This window comes from Gigantopelta aegis, chromosome 1 (genome assembly GCF_016097555.1).
Source record: "Gigantopelta aegis isolate Gae_Host chromosome 1, Gae_host_genome, whole genome shotgun sequence".
Classification (NCBI taxonomy): domain Eukaryota; kingdom Metazoa; phylum Mollusca; class Gastropoda; order Neomphalida; family Peltospiridae; genus Gigantopelta; species Gigantopelta aegis.
Window position 1 is genome coordinate 8,503,193 of NC_054699.1, and position 20,636 is coordinate 8,523,828.

A 20,636-nucleotide genomic window follows, 5' to 3' on the forward strand; every position below is an offset into this window, starting at 1 on the left:
CCCCACCCCAAACCCTTTCCTGTACTGGACGAAGGAGCCAGCGCAAGTGCACACCTGCGCCCATGACAGGCGTATACTTGTTCTGAATATGCACGTTGAAAGACCTGACCTGACCTGACTTGACCTGACCTGACCTGACCACCAATAAGAATCTAATATAATCACGGAGATTAGGACGCATTCAGTCTGACATTTCCACATTGTATCAGTTAAAACATTGTGACTGTGGAATGCATCTAATTGCCTCTGGGGAAGCTAAACTTGACATTGGTAAAATCGTCTACAATGACAAGCCATCTACACGAAATAGTAATTAAATGAAAAAATATAACCAATTTGTAAGAGAACAAATTGCAATATGTTAAATTACAATATTCCTGAAGAAGGAAACAAAGAAAGAAATGTTTTATTTAACGACGCACTCAAAACACATTTTCTTTACGATTATATGGCGTCATACATATGGTTAAGGACCACACAGACATTGAGAGAGGAAACCCGCTGTCGCCACTTCATGGGCTACTCTTTTCGATTAGCAGCAAGGGATATTTTATATGCACCATCCCATAAACAGGGTAGTACATACCACGGCCTTTGATATACCAATCGTGGTGCACTGGCTGGAACGAGAAATAGCTCAATGGGCCCTCCGACGGGGATCGATCCCAGATCGACCGCGCATCTAGCGAGCGCTTTACGACTGGGCTACGTCCCGTCCCTTCTGAAGAATGCGACACGTCGAAAGTAAACACCACAGAAAAAAAAAAAAATTAAAAATTAAAAGTACATAAAGAAATTCAACAATCATTTTAAAGACTATAAATATGGTAGCCTTTATTCGGCGGCTACCTGTCTTAAGCAGTCCCTTTTGGCTACACCCTTGTGTGGCCGCTTAGGACATGATCCAATTTAGATGCCCGCTGGCCGCGTTACACAGGTGACCGATAGGCCGGGTTTGACTGTATGTTTAGATATTAAACATTTATCAGTATAGATTTATATATAATTTTAACAGTGAAGATTTAGATTTAGTTGTGAAAATTGACTACCAGTATTCTAGATTTATATGTAATTTTAATTACCTGTATGCATGTATATGCAATGTATTCGTGCTACATACTGACATGGGAAGGAAACCAGGAAGGGATATTGTATTTAACGACGCACTCAAGACGTTTTATGTACGGTTATATGGCGACGGACATAATATTATAGTTAAGGACCACAGAGAAAATGAGAGAAAATATGCCGCTGCCACGCTTTCCGATTAGCACCAAACGATATTTTATAGGCAGTATCCCACCGACAGGAGCGTACATACCACGACCTTTGATATAGGCCTACCAGTCGTGGACTCGAGAAATGGCCCAATAGGCCCACCGACGGGCGTCGATCCTAGACCGACCTACTGATGTGGGATCACGCCAGGCAGTTATCTATGTACTATTGTTTGTCTTAATCTTTCTTTTTCTTTTATGTTTCTGTTGTGTTTGTTTTTTACTGTAGTTTACTATAGCAACCTTGAACACTGGCTGACCAGGCGAGAGAGTCGCTTGACCGTTTTCTGACCGCGAGCATTTTTTCGTTCATGGATGAGAGATCACGACGTGTGTTATGTGGCTGCTGGCCATGCATCAAGTGCTGAACTCATAACAGATGAAAGGTAAAACATAATTATTATTAATAGAGTGTCTCTTTCTATTTCTCTCTGTCGCCTCTCTCTCTCTCTCTCTCTCTCTCTCTCTCTCTCTCTCTCTCTCTCTCTCTCTCTCTCTCTCTGTCACTGTCTCTCTCCCTGCCTCTCTCTTTTTCTCCCCCTCTGTCTCTCTGTCTGTCTGTCTGTCTGTCTGTGTCTATCTCTCTGTATCTCTGTCTTCTTTGTGTATCTTACTGGCTATTTATTTCTCTCTCTCGTTGTCTCTCTTTCTTTCTCCCCCTCTCTCTGTCTGTCTCTCTGTCTGTCTCTCTCGCTGTCTCTCTCTCTCTCTGTCCTTCATGTTCCCATTTTCCTCCGCTTCTGTCTCCCCTCTCTCTCCGTTTTTTTATTTACTGGATATTTATATTTAGGTTATCTTCGCATTGTAAAAGAAATTTTTGTTTGTTTAACGACACCACTAGAACGCATTGATTTATTAATCATCAGCTATTGAATGTTAAACATTAGGTAATTTTGGACATATAGTTTTAGAGAGGAAACCAGCTACATTTTTCCATTAGTAGCAAGGGGGATCCTTTATATGCACCACTCCTGAGACAGGATAGCACATACCACGGCCTTTGGTATACCAGTCGTGGTGCACTGGCTAGGGGCGAGACGTAGCCCAGTGGTAAAGCGCTGGGTTGATGCGCGGTCGGTGTGGGATCGATCCCCGTCGGTGGGCCCATTGGGCTATTTCTCGTTCCAGCCAGCGCACCACGACTGGTATATCAAAGGCCGTGATATGTACTACCATGTCTATGGGATGGTGCATATAAAAGATCCCTTGCTGCTAATCGAAAAAGAGTAGCCCATGAAGTGGCGACAGCGGGTTTCGTCTCTCATTATCTGTGTGGTCCTTAACCATATGTATGACGCCATATAACTGTAAATATAATGTGTTGAGTGTGTCGTTAAATAAAACATTTCTTTCTTTGATGCACTGGCTGGAACGAAAAATAGCCCAATGTGCCCACCGACGAGCGCTGTACTACTGGGCTACGTCCCGCCCAGGGAGGGGGGGGGGGAGAGAGAGAGAGAGAGAGAGAGAGAGAGAGAGAGAGAGAGAGAGAGAGAGAGAGAGAGAGAGAGAGAGAGAGAGAGAGAGAGTGAGTGAGTGAGTGAGTGAGTGAGTGAGACAAGCGATAACATTTAAAGCCAAAAAGGATCTTTCATATCATGTGTTCTCCAACGACCTTTAATATACCAATCGTGGGACAGTGATTGGCAAGGGATAAAACACAAGTCCATTGAGGGAGATCGATCCCGAAACCCAGCGCACCTGAGTCGAGTATTCCACCACCCATCTGCACCCCGCTCCAGACGATCATTGACGCCATTCATTTTCATTTCATCTTATTTTCGTGCTTATATCCAATTAAGGTTTAAGCACGCTATCCTGGGCACGCACACCTCAGCTATATGGGCTGTCTGTCCAGGACAGTGGGTTAGTTGTTGGTGGTTAGTGAGACAGAAGAGGGTGTAGTGGTCTTACACCTACCCATCGAGTCGATAAAACTCGCCCTGGGTGGGAGCCGGTACCGGGTTGCGAACCCAGTACCTACCAGCCTTATGTCCGATGGCTTAACCACGACACCAGCAAGGCAGGTCCATTGACATCACACATGTCTGAATAACAATATAGCGAGTGTGCATTTCTATAGGTGACGATGCAATTATCAGTTTTAATAATACAGCATTTTTCCCGGTGATAATATAAATCATGATGGATATTAAGTAAACTCTGATGTAAGCTAATATCAGTGTACATACGGAACACAAAACAGAACTGCACTGTGTTGAGGAATATAAGACAGGTAATGTTTACACTAGACGGACATTAGAATCACTTCTCCTAAGTAGTGAGCAAACATAGAGTATGGCCCTGAACAAATTAAACTGTTGAAAACTCGGGTGACGATATACCCGGATACACATAACATGACATTGTAACGTCATGCGATACCCGCCTGCCATTTTGTCAGAAATGACCTTCTAAAGAAAACATCATCCACAACTAATCTTCTTTGGCCACCTTTCAAAAGACGGTATCTTTTTCTAAATGTTTTTCTACGTATTTGTCTGTCTGTGTCTCGTATGCCGTGTGTTTTATGTCTGTATATGTATGTGTGTATGTAGGCCTATATGTATATGTGTATGCATATGCATATGCATATGTACTATGTACTATGTATGTATGTATGTATGTATGCGTGCATGCATGCATGTATGCATGTGTGTGTATGTGTGTGTGCATAGGTGTGTGTGTGTGTGTGTGTGTGTGTGTGTGTGTGTGTGTTGTATGACTATCTATATAGTATATGTATGTCGTATTTTACTATTACATATATAGATTTTGAACGCACTGGCGCTGGGGGTAATTAAATCCTTTTTGGCCTCACAAATTGTCTCATGCCGTTGCTGGAACTCGAACCTGTGGCACCGAATCGCCAGCAACTTGCAGATTACCACGATACGTTCTGAACTATCGAGTCATCCTTGTATGTATATGTGTGTGTGTGCGTGTGTGTGTGTGTGTGTGTGTGTTTTGTGTGTGTTTGTGTGTGTTTGTGCGGGTGTGTATGTGTTTGTGTGTGTGTGTGTGTGTGTGTGTGTGTGTGTGTATTCATTTATTTAAGAATTGTCTTGGGTTTTTTTTTTACGTCTCCTAGTTTTGGCTGAAACATTTTGAGTTGGGTCTTGTTATTCACAAAGAAAACAACAATAATAATATGGATAATAAAGAAATTATTACACTCGCGCGTGAGTCGTGCTCATTTTACGAAATTCGTGTCAGGAATCATGTATTACCCTCGCTCTCGCTTGGGCAATACAAAAATCCTGAAACTCGTTTCTTAAAATCAACACGACACACAAGCTCGTATAGTAATATCTATGAACAAACTCCCGTTGCCACGGCTGGACCAATGGGATGACGTTATATTAAAAAAAAAAAAAAAAAAAAAAATCATCCTCAAACTTATGGCCTCAGACCACAATTAATTTCGCTATATGTTTCTATATAGCCTTAGTGGCTATAACATTTTTATTAATATCAGCAGGCCCGTGCAGTTTTGTATGTACCTTTGCCTGCATGGGGGACACATACCCTGAAAAGGACAACCCCTGTTGTCCAGCTCTTTCTCCCAGCATATTGGTTTAAACAGACACACCCTCTAAACCAGGCCGGAGTACACCCATTTTACACAAAAAGCACTACTTTTGCATGGGCCGGAATTACCACAAACAAGTCTCCAATGTCAACAAGTTACACATGTTTACAAACTACATGCTATCCCCTGTCACTTCAGTCAAACAGTTGCCACTTCATAACTGTCTGCCATGAAATAATCACAGTCAAACAGCAGACTACTTGCGCGGTGAAACTTCCGGATTTTGGACAACCAAATGGGAAGATAACTGTAATCTGAGGCCTATCAGTCCATTTTTTCCCCTAAAAACTGGCCCACACTAATGCATTCCAATGATATACATATTAAAGCAATGCTCAGTAAGTATCGGTATGTCACCTTTAAACTGAGAGTATACAGAGGCTGTGTTAAAACACCTACCACAGTGCCTTGCCATGGCCAATTTAGCAATGGAAACTTGAGGGACACCAACTTCAAAATGTAATAACTTTATCAAATTTTGGAATTTCTTCATACAATGAGCAGCTATTTTTTCTTCTACATATGTTCTATCTGCACAGTGTGTCTTGGAAAGATTTTGAAATATTTAAAGGAAAAAAAATCAATCATTAGATTTTACTTCATTTTTAATGAAATATTAAACTTAAATTTAAATTTTTGAAAAACAAAAAAATCTAAAACTGTAAAATTTTGCATTTTAGATATGATAAGTGGAGGCTTAGTAAAGATATGGTGACTGAATTCATGATACATTATTAGAAATGTGTCAGAGGGATGGTGAAAGTCACAAAATAGGGGCCATTTGCAACAAATGTTTACACACTAATTTCAGGGAAAATTAGACATGATAGGCCTCATATTCAATTTTGACCTGCTGTATTTACTTAATCTACTTCATTTACTGTATTAGACATGTAGCCACTTTGTAAAAGGCAAAACAGTCCATATAAATGCTATTAATATGAATATGCCCTACAGATATTACTTAGGTATACACCATAATATGTTTTTTGTTGATGACAACTTTGAAAATGAAGATTTTGTCACAAAATGCTGATATAAATCCTACCAAGAGGTACTTGCACCATATTTTCAGTTTCCAATGATAACTGTTAACAAGTGTAGTCATGTGCCAGTGTCTGGGATACCTCAGTGTAGTATTTCTTGATTGGAAGGATGTTTGTAGTAATGACCACTGAATATGCATTATGGATTATTCTGCCATATGTATTACAAGCCAAATGTTAACCTTTATGGCACATTTTCTGCAATAAACTTGACAAGTATACCAGCATCTGATTACTGAACACAATAAATACATTCAGACAGCATAGAATATTAGCCTATTAGATTTTCTAAGGATAAAAGACCATTTTGAAAAATGACTGAAGTGTGTAATTTACATAAATGTAGTTGAAATGTATTATTAGAGTACTTAATCTTGTTAAAAACTGTATACTATTTATTTAAAGTGTTTAATTACATTTAGTAGTGATATATTCATTATATTTGGATCTTCTGTCCAATTGCAATAATTGAGAAACTCATTAAAATTCAATATGTAAAAAAAATTAAAATCTCAATATTGACTAACAAAATCCAACTTTTGCTCTTTTTTACCAAATTATTAGCTCAAAAACTGGGCAACAACCTGTAGTAACATCAGAGGTCATTTTATGCTATTTTGGAGGATATTGAAATTTAAAAGTTGAAAATTTTAATTTTAATTTTTAATAAATTCAAAAAAAACGTTTTTTAATTTAATAAAATATTTAGAAAATAAATAAATTAGTTTTCATATTCCTTGTGGTATGCACAATCAGTCAGTGTAATTTCACCTCTCTGGTTATAATACTTTCATCAGAATCAAGCATTTAACCGGTGTAATGTGTGAACTATATCAGGCCTCAGACCACAATTAATTTCGCTATATGTTTCTATATAGCCTTAGTGGCTATAACATTTTTATTAATATCAGCAGGCCCGTGCAGTTTTGTATGTACCTTTGCCTGCATGGGGGACACATACCCTGAAAAGGACAACCCCTGTTGTCCAGCTCTTTCTCCCAGCATATTGGTTTAAACAGACACACCCTCTAAACCAGGCCGGAGTACACCCATTTTACACAAAAAGCACTACTTTTGCATGGGCCGGAATTACCACAAACAAGTCTCCAATGTCAACAAGTTACACATGTTTACAAACTACATGCTATCCCCTGTCACTTCAGTCAAACAGTTGCCACTTCATAACTGTCTGCCATGAAATAATCACAGTCAAACAGCAGACTACTTGCGCGGTGAAACTTCCGGATTTTGGACAACCAAATGGGAAGATAACTGTAATCTGAGGCCTTATGTGAGAACGGCTTCGTCAATTCACAGTTTGCGGATGCTTATTTGTTGCTGTTATTCATACCCCGATGAAACGTAAATTAAATAACAGACAATTCTTAAATATTGATCTATATATCTAAATCACATGATTTCAGATGGAACAGTCTCAAAATGACACGGACAAGTCACTGTTGTCGAACGCAGGTGGACACCACAAGAGAACGAGGCACCAGAAGCCTCCTATCGATCGCGGCTGGGCATGGGTCGTCATGTCAGGTAAGCAGACGAGGTGTTTCTGTTAGTCTTGGGTGGGGTGGGATAGGGTGGAGGTGGGAGGGGGTTGAGGGCGTGATCTATCTTAGTCGGTAGAACGCTTCTCTAAGGTGTTTTGAAGGTAGGATCGAAGCCCTGGATCGACCTCAGTCTTGAGGGGTTTTCCCGTCCCAGTGACCGACGACTGGTATATCAAAGGCCGTGGCATGTGCTGTCCTGCTTGTGGGAAAGTGAATATAAAAGATCCCTTTCTTCAAATTCAAGAATATAATGGGTTTCCTTTCTAAGACTATGTCCGAATTACATTTGACATCCAAAAGCAAATGATTAATTAATCAATGTGCTCTAGTTGTGTCTTTTAATAAAAAAAATTTTTTATCATTAGTAGTATTAAAACTGCAGTGGTTAATTCGTCGTTTTTGTTTTCGTGCTGGTAGATGCCGGTTCGTGGCAGACTTCTCGGTACTCGCTCTAAACCAAAGTGAAAGGAAAGGAATATAGATTTTGTTTAACGGCACCTCAGCACATTTGGGCTCTTTTATACAGGGGTTCGTTTCGTCCTGAATAAAACAGCAGGAGTATATGTATAATGAACTAATATGTAGAGACAAAAAGCTGAATAGCGCTCAATTACATATGCTGGAATCATTGGATTTTGTTTCAAAATCATTTCCAATGGACAGTGATCTGGTCAGAAGAAAACGAAGAATGAAAAATGGTCCGTTTTTATTCAAGAATATACGAAGACTAGCATCTGGGCCAGTATTTATAAAGATTTTTAAGTGACTGAGAATTCTTAAATATAAGAACATACTTAGAATGCCCGAGAGTTAGGCCTACTACTAAATATAAGAAAATACTTAGAATGCCCGAGAGTTAGGCCTACTACTAAATATAAGAACATACTTAGAATGCCCGAGAGTTAGGCCTACTACTAAATATAAGAACATACTTAGAACATACTTAGAATGCCCGAGAGTTAGGCCTACTACTAAATATAAGAAAATACTTAGAATGCCCGAGAGTTAGGCCTACTACTAAATATAAGAAAATACTTAGAATGCCCGAGAGTTAAGCCTACTACTAAATATAAGAACATACTTAGAATGCCCGAGAGTTAGGCCTACTACTAAATATAAGAAAATACTTAGAATGCCCGAGAGTTAAGCCTACTACTAAATATAAGCCTAACATATAGAAAATACTTAGAATGCCCGAGAGTTAGGCCTACTACTAAATATAAGAACATACTTAGAATGCCCGAGAGTTAGGCCTACTACTAAATATAAGAACATACTTAGAATGCCCGAGAGTTAAGCCTACTACTAAATATAAGAACATACTTAGAATGCCCGAGAGTTAGGCCTACTACTAAGGCATATTTTTCACCTAGACCCTAGTTTTTAAACACTAAGGCATATTTTTTACCTAGACCCTAGTTTGAACCCGTAAAAATGGACACCAATTTTGGTTACTTTACAAATCTGTAACAAATTTGGATACAGCAGAGTGAAACAAAAGTCTGTGACGTTGAAATACCCCTTAAAATAAGACTAAAACGCGACTCCATCAACGTTGCTTCTCAGACGGGCGTACAATTTTAAAAATATAAAAAAATGCATGTTGTGGTATTAAAAACACCAGGATGACCGGCAACACTTCGATAATCTAAACAATAAAATATAAGTAATGTTTAAGTTTAGTGATCATAAACGGCTCTAATAGAGAAAAATATATGTCTTACACACAGTGTTTAAAAACTAGGGTCTGCCCCTTTAAATGACAGAATGTCTCACAAATTAATCTCAGAGTTAAGAAAAAAACTACGATGTCATCGTAGGTTCAGAATTCTCATCCCAAACAAAATCGCTGCCATAGTAGTGCTTGGAGAATGTCACCCACGAACGTTCAGAAAAAGAAAGAACTATTTGGCTATATTACAGTTCGATGACACGGACAGGTGTCGTCTGCTTATTTTATCACGTGATGTTAAATATACACAGGAGTTCCCCTAACTACGAATGGAATTCCCTCTGAAAATTTTCGCTAAGTATTATTTATGACTAAACTAAAAGTTTGTCTCAGATAAATTTTAAAGGTACTTGTAAGAATATTTCTCCACTCAAGAGATTTTTTAAATCATTTTAAGAATGTTTTGACAATATTCCCTCAAAAATATAAAAATGTTTATATTTTCATTTTTATTTCAACTTATTTTCGAGCTTATATCCAATTAAGGTTCAAGCACGCTGTCCTGGGCACACAGTGGGTTGGATCGGCCTCGGTGGCGTCGTGGCAGGCCATCGGTCTACAGGCTGGTAGGTACTGGGTTCGGATCCCAGTCGAGGCATGGGATTTTTAATCGAGATACCGACTCCAAACCCTGAGTGAGTGCTCCGCAAGGCTCAATGGGTAGGTGTAAACCACTTGCACCGACCAGTGATCCATAACTGGTTCAACAAAGGCCATGGTTTGTGCTATCCTGCCTGTGGGAAGCGCAAATAAAAGATCCCTTGCTGCCTGTCATAAAAAGAGTAGCCTATGTGGCGACAGCGGGTTTCCTCTAAAAACAGTGTCAGACTGACCATATGTTTGACGTCCAATAGCCGATGATAAGATAAAAAATCAATGTGCTCTAGCGGCGTCGTTAAATAAAACAAACTCTACTTTTTACAGTGGGTTGGTTGTTAGTGATTAGTGAGAGAAAAGAGAAGAGAAGAGGATGTAGTTGTCTTACATCTTCCCATTGAGTCATTAAAACTCGCTCTGTGTGGGAGCCGGTACCGGGCTGCGAACCCAGTACTTACCAGCCTTTTATCTGACGGCTTAACCACAGCACCACCGGGGCCGGTAATGTTTATAAATACTGGCCCTGTAGAGAACAATGTTTTGGGGTGTCGATGAACGTATAACTTGTTTTCCTTTTTGCCCCAGTGTGCTTCTGTAACTATTTCATCCTGGTCGGCCTGCTCATCTCAGGAGGAATCTTCTTCGTCGAGTTCCTCCTCTTGTACCAGGGGTCCACCTCAATGACTGCAGTCATATCAGGAGTGCTGTCAGTATCCATCAGCACTGCAGGCGAGTACACGTAGTTCTAGCGTATTAAGGATTAGTTTAAAATGGGGAGGAGGGGTTACTATTACTATCTGTTAAACAGAACATAGTGGCTCACATACTTGACCACTGTCGTTTTTACGTTGCCGAGTGTGTTTAGCCTTTGTAGAAATTAAAAAAAAAAAAAAAACCCACCGCCACCACCACCACCAACAACAACGTTTACCTATCTGTCTTGAAAGAAGAGAGTACCCACTATGACGTGATTCTGCTAAAAAAAAAATCATTTCATCTTATTTTCGTGCTTATATCCAATATGACAATATTCCCAAAAAATTCTAAAAATGTTTATATTTTCATTTTTAGTTCAACTTATTTTCGTGCTTATATCCAATTAAGTTCAAGCCTCAGCTATCTGGGCTGTCTGTCCAGGACAGTGGGTTAGTTGTTAATTGTTAGTGGTTAGTGAGAGAGAAGAGGGTGTAGTGGCCTTGAGTCGTTAAAACTCGCTCTGGGTGGGAGCCGGTACCGGGCTGCGAACCCAGTACCTACCAGCCTTGTGTTCGATGGCTTAGACACGACACCACCGAGGCTAGTCTAAAAACAATAACGTGTTTGCCACCTCGAGGGGTTCTAAAAAGGGAAGCAACTCTCATTAAATCAAACTGTATGGTATGGCATTCAGTTAATGAACATGCCCTAGCTGGAATTTCAGGCGCGTGTGCAGGAAGTTATGGGGGGGGGGGGGGGGGTCCTAGACCGTGGCGAGCCAGGTTTATATGGAGGTTCGAGTCATGCTCCCCCGTAAAATGTATTAAAATAATTAACAAATAAATTTCTTTACCTTCGACGCTCGAAAGTGTCTCACTGCACGCGCGCTTGAATTTGAGAACATGTGATCAGCGTTCATCGTGCTGTGACCCGTGCAGTTTCACCAAGAGTGACATTTACTTACATTTGGTTGGACATACACTAGGGACAAGCGTGGTTGTCGAATATGAACCTAGTGAGCCAAATATTACACTGTAAAAAAACAAGGTTTAGCCTTAGAGGGGGTTCGTCCGAACTCCCCGCCCCCACACCCACCTATCGACTTCGCGCATGTACACATGCATTCTATTTAAAGGGACAGACCCTAGTTTCAGCCCAAGAAAATTAACACTAAGTTTAGTTAATCTACAAACCTGTAACACATTTGGATAAAGTTACAATTGAGTGAAAGTCTGACTTTGAAACGGTGAAATACCCTCTAAAAATAGACTAAAACTTGGCTCCATAACTGTTACTTCTCAGACGCACGTGCGTTTTTAAAAATATAAGAAATGCATCTTGTGATATTAAAAATACCAGTATGACCAAAAGCACTTTGAATGTACGGAAATTGATAATCAAAACCATAAAATCTAAGTAAAGCATGATTTCAGTTATCAAAAACGGCTATAATAGTCAAACATATGTCTTAGTTTTTAAAAATTAGGGTATGTCCCTTTAAATTTTCAGCCTTCGTCTCTCAGAATATTCTGCTGAGTTTCATCCAGGTGCGGACCATCGTCATGTGTGGGGGGCTGGTGGCGTCCACAGGTATCATCCTGGCTTCCTTCGCCAACAGTATAGCCACGACCATCGTGTCCTACAGCATGCTCACAGGTATAGCCACTGTGTGGTGTGGGGTGTGTAGGGGGAGTTATGTGTGTGTTTGTATGTATGTGCATGTGGGGGGGGGATGGGTGGGGGGAGGGCGGGTGTGGGGTCTCTGTGTGTATTTGTGTGTGTATGTGTGGGTTCTCTGTGTGTGAGTCAGTCTCTTTCTCTCTCTCTCTCTCTCTCTCTCTCTCTCTCTCTCTCTCTCTCTCTCTCTCTCACACACACACACATTCTCCCTCTCTTCCATTCTCTCACATTCTCTGTCTCTATCTTATTCTCTGTCTCTCTCTTTCTCTCTCTCTCGTTCTCTCTCTGTCTCTGGTGCCTCTCGGTCTCCCTGTCTCTGTCTCTCTCTGTGTCTCTGTGTCTCTGTGTCTCTGTGTCTCTCTCTCTCTCTCTCTCTCTCTCTCTCTCTCTCTCTCTCTCTCTCTCTCTCTCTCTCTCACACACACACACACACACACACACACCACCACCACCAACACCACCACTAATAATAAACAACGAATGTTTCCAATAACGAATTTTTATCTTTCTTTTTACTCTCTTTTTTTGTTTGTCTTTGTTTCAGGGTTTGGTATCGGGATGGTCCTCATACCGGAGCTGGTTCTTCTCGGTACATACTTCCACAAGCGCAGATCTCTCGCCATGGCCATCGCCATGGTTGGCGTCAATGCCGGCGGCATGACGGTGCCGATGTTCATCACGTTTCTCATAGACGAGTACTCGCTCAGGGGTGCGCTGCTCATATACGGAGGAATTATGCTCAACACGATCGTGGCCGGGGCGCTGCTACGCCCTCTCAAACTCCAGTCGAATGATACGTCTGATACTGAAGACACAGTTGATGATAATCTGATTACGGAAAATGGTTCTAATGTTTACAAAGAGACTGTAGACAAGAAAGAGATTCCTGCGAAAGCACACGACAAGACGTACTCTTTGAAGGATATGGATTCAGACAGGATAGACAAGAACGATATTCCTGCGAATTCCAACGGCAAGACGTACTCTTTGAAGGATATGGATTCAGAGAGGATAGACAAGAAAGATATTTCTGCGAATGCCAATGGCAAGACGTATTCTTTGAAGGATATGGATTCAGAGAGGACAGACAAGAAAGATATTTCTGCGAATGCCAATGGCAAGACGTACTCTTTGAAGGATATGGATTCAGAGAGGATAGACAAGAAAGAGATGCCTGGGAATGCCAACGGCAAGACGTACTCTTTGAAGGATCTGGTTTCAGTAGATTCAGTATGGACTCGTGCAAAAGACGTTAATGAGACTTCGAATCGTGACAAAAGGTCTGGTGATATTTTTGACGCATTGATTCCACCGATGAGACACAGGACGTTTTCAGAGTCTCACAAAACAGCCCCGAAGAGAGGTCTAAATAACAGCATCATTAATCTACAATTCGCAAGTACCCCCAACATTATGTGTGCATCGCTGCCAAGCCTGAATCAGTTTGCTATTGAAAACGAGGAATGTAACCATAATAACTCCACTGACACAGAATCCGCAGTCAAATCTAAATCTCCATTTCAGAGGATTTTCCACATCCTGGATTGTTCTTTGTTTTCTAATCCTTTGTTCATCCTGCTTGTCATCAATGCTCTGTTTGGAATCCTCGTCGGCGCTTTACCCACAGTTTATATTCCTGCGTTGGCGGTGTCCAAAGGTTTGACGAAACAGAAGACGCCGATTCTATTATCGGCGGTAAGCGCTTCTGGGATCGTGAGTCGTCTGCTGATAGGGGTTTTCGCAGACTGGGGATGTATACGGAAACACGTTCTTCTCATCATATGTTTCGTTTTCTCCGGGATTACCTTCTTCCTTGTCACGGTTGTCAGTGACCTGACGTCGCTGTTAGTGTTCTGTGTGTCTTACGGTTTTTTTGGATCCATTTATTTTTCCTTGATGCCTGTGATTATTGTGGATTTTCTTGGATTGGAAAAACTGGCAAAGTGTTACGGATTTATAGAATTCTTCCATGGAGCCTGCCTAGTGGCGTCTCACCCTTTCTTTGGTAAGTGAAGAAGGGCGGGATTTAAGTCAATCGGTCGAGTGCTCGCTTGAAGTGCTTTGCGTCGCAGGATCGAACGACCTCGGTGGATCCATTCAACTGATTGTTTTTTTCTCGTTCCAACCAGTGCATCACAACTGGTCAAAGATCGTGGTATCTGCTGTCCTGTCTATGGGAAAGTGCATATAAATATCTCTTGCTACTAATGGAAAAAGTGTAGTGGGTTTCCTCTCTAAGACTATATGTCAGAATTACCAAATGGTTGACATCCAATAGCCGACGATTAATTAATCAATGTGCTCTTGTGGTGTCGTTAAACAAAACAAACTTTAACTTTAATGGTGGTATTTAATATACTCTTAAAAAAAGTAGGGGAACTCTAATAAGAATTTACAATTGCCAAAATTGTAAGGTATGTTAGCTGTGGAGAATGGTTATATGATAATAGTGAATTGATTGGGCAAACATTACAATCGGTAGTTCAGTATTACAGTAGGTTTTATGACCACCAAAGATCTTGAAGGACGACTGGGGTCAAAAGCGAAATTTGAAAGTTGACGTTTTTTTATCAGTAAATCACAAATTCAAACAATAAAAATGAATAAAAACAAAACAATAACTGTATGATCAACAGATTGGAAAAAAATTGACAGAAATAATGTTCCACAGCGATTAATCGACCATCCTGGAAATTGTTAAACTCGAGAATGACACCACACGGACGTGTACGGGGCAACTGCGTGATGCACGTGCAAACTATGGAATGTGTTTCGGTGTGCTGATACACAGACTTGAACGTTCTTTACTAGGATGTCTGTGGTCAAAACGTATGTTCGGTCTAATAGTTGATATTAACATTAATATTTCAGATTCCCCTACTTTTGTTTTAAAGAGTATATGATAAAATAAAATATAATATTATGTTATAATTAATTTAAGTCAGTACATACACCAGTATTTACTATGCACTGTGTATATGATGACGACTGGTCAATCGTAAATGTTTTCTAAACGTGTTCCATGGGCAGTTTCAAATCGTGAGCATTCGTTTCTAGACGTGTAAGGTTTTCAGTACTATCAGGGGAGATAATCTTCGACATTCTGCTTGCGACGCTGTTCGCTCCTAATTTAAGGAATTGATGCAAATGGCATGAAAGACTACGCCACACGATATCAGTGCCTCCAACAATAACGGTTACACACCACCATTAATTACTCTATGCGGGTTAATACAGTTTTTTTTATTATGTCAGAATATATTCTGTGAAAAATACAACACTGTGGAGAGGGTCATGTGACTTCTAATATTAGGGAGTGCTCTCAACTGACATGTATCGTGTGAAAAATCAACATAGGTCGACCACGACATTTTTCAATTAATGGCTCCTATGCCCGACCACCGCCTCGTGTTGCTGTTATACAAGTGGAACCATACCACTTGCACAGTTGTTATCAGTTTGTACTACACATAACAAGTTACTTCAAACCAATGGGTCACTTAAATACTACAAAGGACAACAAACTTGCAATCATTAAAGAAATATTTCAAAAAGCATATCAGAATTTTGTAGTATATTTTTTAATGAGGAACTATTTCCTAAACCGGACTATATTAAGCTGCTACAGCAAGTAACGACATGACAAATGGTGTGTTGCCAATAGCAACTCGAATAGCTGATTGACAAGAGCAACATTACGATTAAAGTTAACATTAAAGTTGAAAAAAAATTCTATTGTTTAACGACATCACCGGAGCACATCGCTTTTGGATGTGAAACATTTGGTAATTTTAACATACCAATTTAGAGGATAACCGCTACAATTTTTCATTAGAAGGAAGGGATGTTTTATATGCATCATTCCACAGACAGCATAGCACATATCACGGCCTTTGATATACCAGTCGTGGTGCACTGGCTGAAACGAGAAATATCCCAATGGGCCAACCAACGAGGATCGATCCCAGACTGACCATGCATTAGGCGAGCGCTTTACCAGTGGGCCACATCCCGCATTAGGTTGAACATTATATGCAATCGTTTATTATCGTATCGTGTGGCGTGGCCTTAAGGCCCGATTCTCCCTGACGGCCCAACTACGATCCATGGTTCAAATTCGCCTTGAGAGAAAATCAACTGAAGCAAATTTGCAATTCATGTTAAGACGCTGACTGTGCGTGTTTTCAAGTTTCTATGTTGGTGTTTTTTTCGTTTTGTATAAATTTAATATTGAGCGTCTGAAGTTACTAGAACCGACAAGACACTCTAGATGAGCGAACAATTTCACAAAATTATAACCCAATTATTTAAAGAAGAAGAAAAAAGAATAAATAAATGATAAAAATTCGATCCATATAAGACGGAAAAAAAAAAAAAAAAAAAAAAAAAAAAAAAAAAAATCGCCAATTGTTTTGAAAATTCGCAATAGGAAAATCTGGCAAGCGCCGAGTGCTAATCCCGCCTTGCCGAAATCGATAATAATTTGAGAACGACGTATTGGGAAAGTGTTGTGTAAGTTGATGGTACAAAAGCTGTAACAGACAAAATTATTTTACTCTAAAACCTGAGTAAATGTCGTTTAAAGAGTTTGACTGTTGAATTGTAAATATGATGATTTTGATTTACTCGTAGAAAACAAAAGGGAGGAAGGAAAGAATTGTTTTATTTAACGACGCTCTCAACACATTTTATTTACGGTTATATGGCGTCGAACATATGGATAAGGACCAAAAACATATTGAGAGAGAAAACACGCTGTGGCCACATCACGGGCTACTCTTTTCGATTAGCAGCAAGGGATCTTTTATATGCACCATCCCACAGGCAGGATAGTAAATACCACGGCCTTTGTTACACCAGTTGTGGAGCACTGGCTGGAAGGAGAAATAGCTCAGTGGGTCCACCGACGGGGATCGATCCTAGACCGACCGCACAAGGGATCTTTTATATGTACCATCCCACAGACAGGATGACACATATCACGGCCTTTGATATACCAGTCGTGGTACACTGGCTGTAGCGAGAAATAGCCCAATGGATCCACCGACACGGATCGATCCTAGACCGACCGCGCATCAAGCGAAGGCTTTACCACTGGGCTACGTCCCGTTCTAGAAACAAGATGTAATAACAGAGAGTATTTTACAATGTCTAAACCGAACTAGAAGTATTTTACAATGTCTAAACCGAACTAGAAGTATTTTACAATGTCTAAACCGAACTAGAAGATTTAACGATTTAGTTTTTATCTTCGATCAAAATATGTTTGAACTGAATAATTTTGCACGCGAAATCGTTTGTAACACGATCAACAGTCCATCGAAAATCGAGTCAACGGACTAAAGGCTGGTAGGTACTGGGTTCGCCTCCAGGTATCGGCTCCTACCCAGAACGAGTTTAACGACTCAGTCGGTACAGGTAATGTCACTACACCGACTTCAACTGACAGACAGCCCAGATATCAATTAGGGTTCAAGCACGCTGTCCTGGGCACACATATCAGCTATCTGGGCTGTCTGTCCAGGACAGTGGGTTAGTGGTTAATTTGTTAGTGGTTAGCGAGAGAGAAGTCGGTGTAGTGGTCTTACACCTACCCATTGAGTAGTTAAAACTCGCTCTGAGTGGGAGCCGGTACCGAGTTGCGAACCCTGTACCTGACAGCCTTAAGTCCGATGACTTAATCACGACACCACCGAGGCAAGTGAACCGTTTCTGCTAATACTCACATTCGAATGTTGTTTCTATTCCAGGCTTTCTCTGTGATATGACGGGCAACTACGACACGTCGTTTCACTTCCTGGGCGTGGCGTGTTTCGCGGGTGCCTTCTGTTTGTCTCTGGAACCAGTGGCGAGAAGACTACAAGAAAGGAGGCAGACAAAATTAAAACAGTTCAGCAAATAACTAGAGTCCACCATAGCAATGGGCCGGACAATTATTTCCGGGATTCGTAATCATTCAAAAACGTTCGGAAGTGTTCGTGAGATTCCGTCCAGTGCTACTTTAATTAAATGTAACACTAATTTTGCACTGGCTTGCCAAAAGTGAACATTTATACAAAAGAAATAATAAGAAAGCATCAGCAACAATAACCAACTTTTCATGGCAGTTGACATGGAATATATTAAACTTTGTAAATTCAATATGGCTGCTAAGAACAATCACATAATAAAAAAAAGTGTTTGTTTAACGACACCACTAGAACACATTGATTTATTAATCATCGGCTATTGGATGTCAAACACATGGTAATTTTGACACAGTTATAAAGAGGAAGCCCGCTGCATTTTTTCATTACTAGCAAGGTATCTTTTATATGCACCATCCCACAGACAGGATAGCACATACCACAGCCTTTGATATACCAGTCGTGGTGCATAGGCTGGAACAAGACATGCCGGGAATCGATCCCAAACCAACAGTGCATCAAGCGAGCGCTTTACCACTGCGCTACGTCCCGCCCCATATACAATATTATAGTAGCGAAGAACAATGACGTAATCAGGGTTTGTATTAAATAAGCTACACTAGTCCCAAGGTTTGAGTTTATTAACGATTCTTAAAGCAGTACGTTTACGGTATTACAGGTGTGCTTTTTTCTGCTGCACACGAACCCACTTTCAAACATCTGTTCCTAGTCTGTTTGCATTATTTGAAATATATAATAATAAATAAAAAACTACACGCTATCACCAAAACCCGGTTGCCCGCCCACCGGTCTCATATCTTAGTCCCGACCTTACCTAGCCAAAAGGAAGGACGCACTCAACACATTTTATTTACGGTTATATGATGTCAGACATAATAGATTAAGGACCACACAGATATTGAGAGAGGAAACCCGCTGTCGCCACTTCATGGGCTACTCTTTTCGATTAGCAGCAAAGGATCTTTTATCTGCACTATCCCACAGACAGGACAACACATACCACGACCTTTGATAGACCAATCGTGATGCACTGGCTGGATCGAGAAATAGCCCAATGGGCCCACCAACGGGGATCGATCCAAGACCGACCGCGCTTCAAGCGAACGCTTTACCACTGGGCTACCTCTAGCCGAAAGAGCCGACATTAACTCGAGTTTTCGAAGTATGTATTATTCCAGTGTTTTCGAAGTATGTATTATTCCAGTGTTTTAGTGATATGTATTATTCCAGTGTTTTCGAAGTATGTATTATTCCAGTGTTTTCGAAGTATGTATTATTCCAGTGTTTTAGTGATATGTATTATTCCAGTGTTTTCGAAGTATGTATTATTCCAGTGTTTTAGTGATATATAGGTAAAAAAAAGTACATACATATCATTTTATCATTTTGTTTGTTTGTTTAACAACACCACTAGAGCACATTGATTTATTAACCATCGCCTATCTTTTTTTTTTTTTTTTTTGGGGGGGGGGGGGGGTAGGGCAGGTTCCCGAAAACCTAGTGTTTTAGTCCGCTACCGGTCCATCCAGAGGGAACAATAAGTTACATCTGTGGCTTTCTGTCTGTCTGTCTGTCTGTCTGTCAGTCCCACATATAGTTTACCGGACCCCCCCCCCCCCCCCCCCTCCCAAATGCCTCAAGGTATTGAGCTGAAACATTGTATAGCTATATCAATGTTCAGAAACGTCTGTTACCGATCAAGTTTGACTTTCATGGTGATTTACCAATTTATAACAGAGTTATGGTCCTTGAACTTAAGTGATATGAACATTTGTTTTCCGGACTTATTTTTTTTTTCAATGCCTTAATATATTTAGCTGAAATTTTGTAAATAACTAGTACAGATCAGTTTAAATTTCATGGCGATTTACCAAATTTTCATAAAGTGTAAGCCCTTGAATTAGGATATATGAACATTTCTTAGGCATTGCTCTCAGAATCCTTGTTTAAAAAAAATATTTTTGTTTTACCAGTATTCTCTCCATCAGATCCATCCCCACCCCCACCCTCGTCAATTAAATACAATATCTGTTACCATATATCGAAAGTTTAGTATGCTTGACCACAGAAAACGGATAATTAAAACACCATGGCGTGCCGTAGTATTATAACACAATTTCTCTGTCCGTAAACACTTAAATTTTTATTTTGACATATAATTCTTTAACACATAATATACCAAGGCCATAATCCCATGCATCTAATTTAATCTGCCACAGACGGAGGGATACGGACAAATCACATTACAAGCGAGTGTAAATCATCATCGGCCATGTTTCCTGTACTAGAAAATGTTCTTTCTCATTAAAAAGTAAAACCTTAATGCAAATACATGACCCTATTTGTTCGTGCCGAACACATCTACATTAACTGTAGACATTTCACTGGATGTTCGCACGGAGGAAACTATATGCAGTCCAGTACTAACTGAATAACAAACACAGTTCTTTTTATTTGAGAGCAGCAGGATGTAGTTTAGTGGTAGAGCTTGCTTGATATGTGATCAGTCGAAAGATCAATCGTATCC

General features: G+C 40.2%; 1 protein-coding gene across 1 annotated transcript; it reads left to right on the forward strand.

Annotated features, from left to right (window-relative positions):
- The first annotated feature begins 1,485 nt into the window (after positions 1-1,485).
- Positions 1,486-18,375, forward strand: LOC121370280 (monocarboxylate transporter 12-like). The gene is made up of 6 exons (XM_041495420.1): positions 1,486-1,663; positions 7,340-7,460; positions 10,392-10,535; positions 12,012-12,158; positions 12,727-14,187; positions 17,933-18,375. Exons 2-6 carry the CDS (start codon positions 7,340-7,342, stop codon positions 18,082-18,084), a joined length of 2,025 nt encoding a protein of 674 aa, XP_041351354.1. The 5' UTR covers positions 1,486-1,663; the 3' UTR covers positions 18,085-18,375.
- Positions 18,376-20,636: the final 2,261 nt, after the last annotated feature.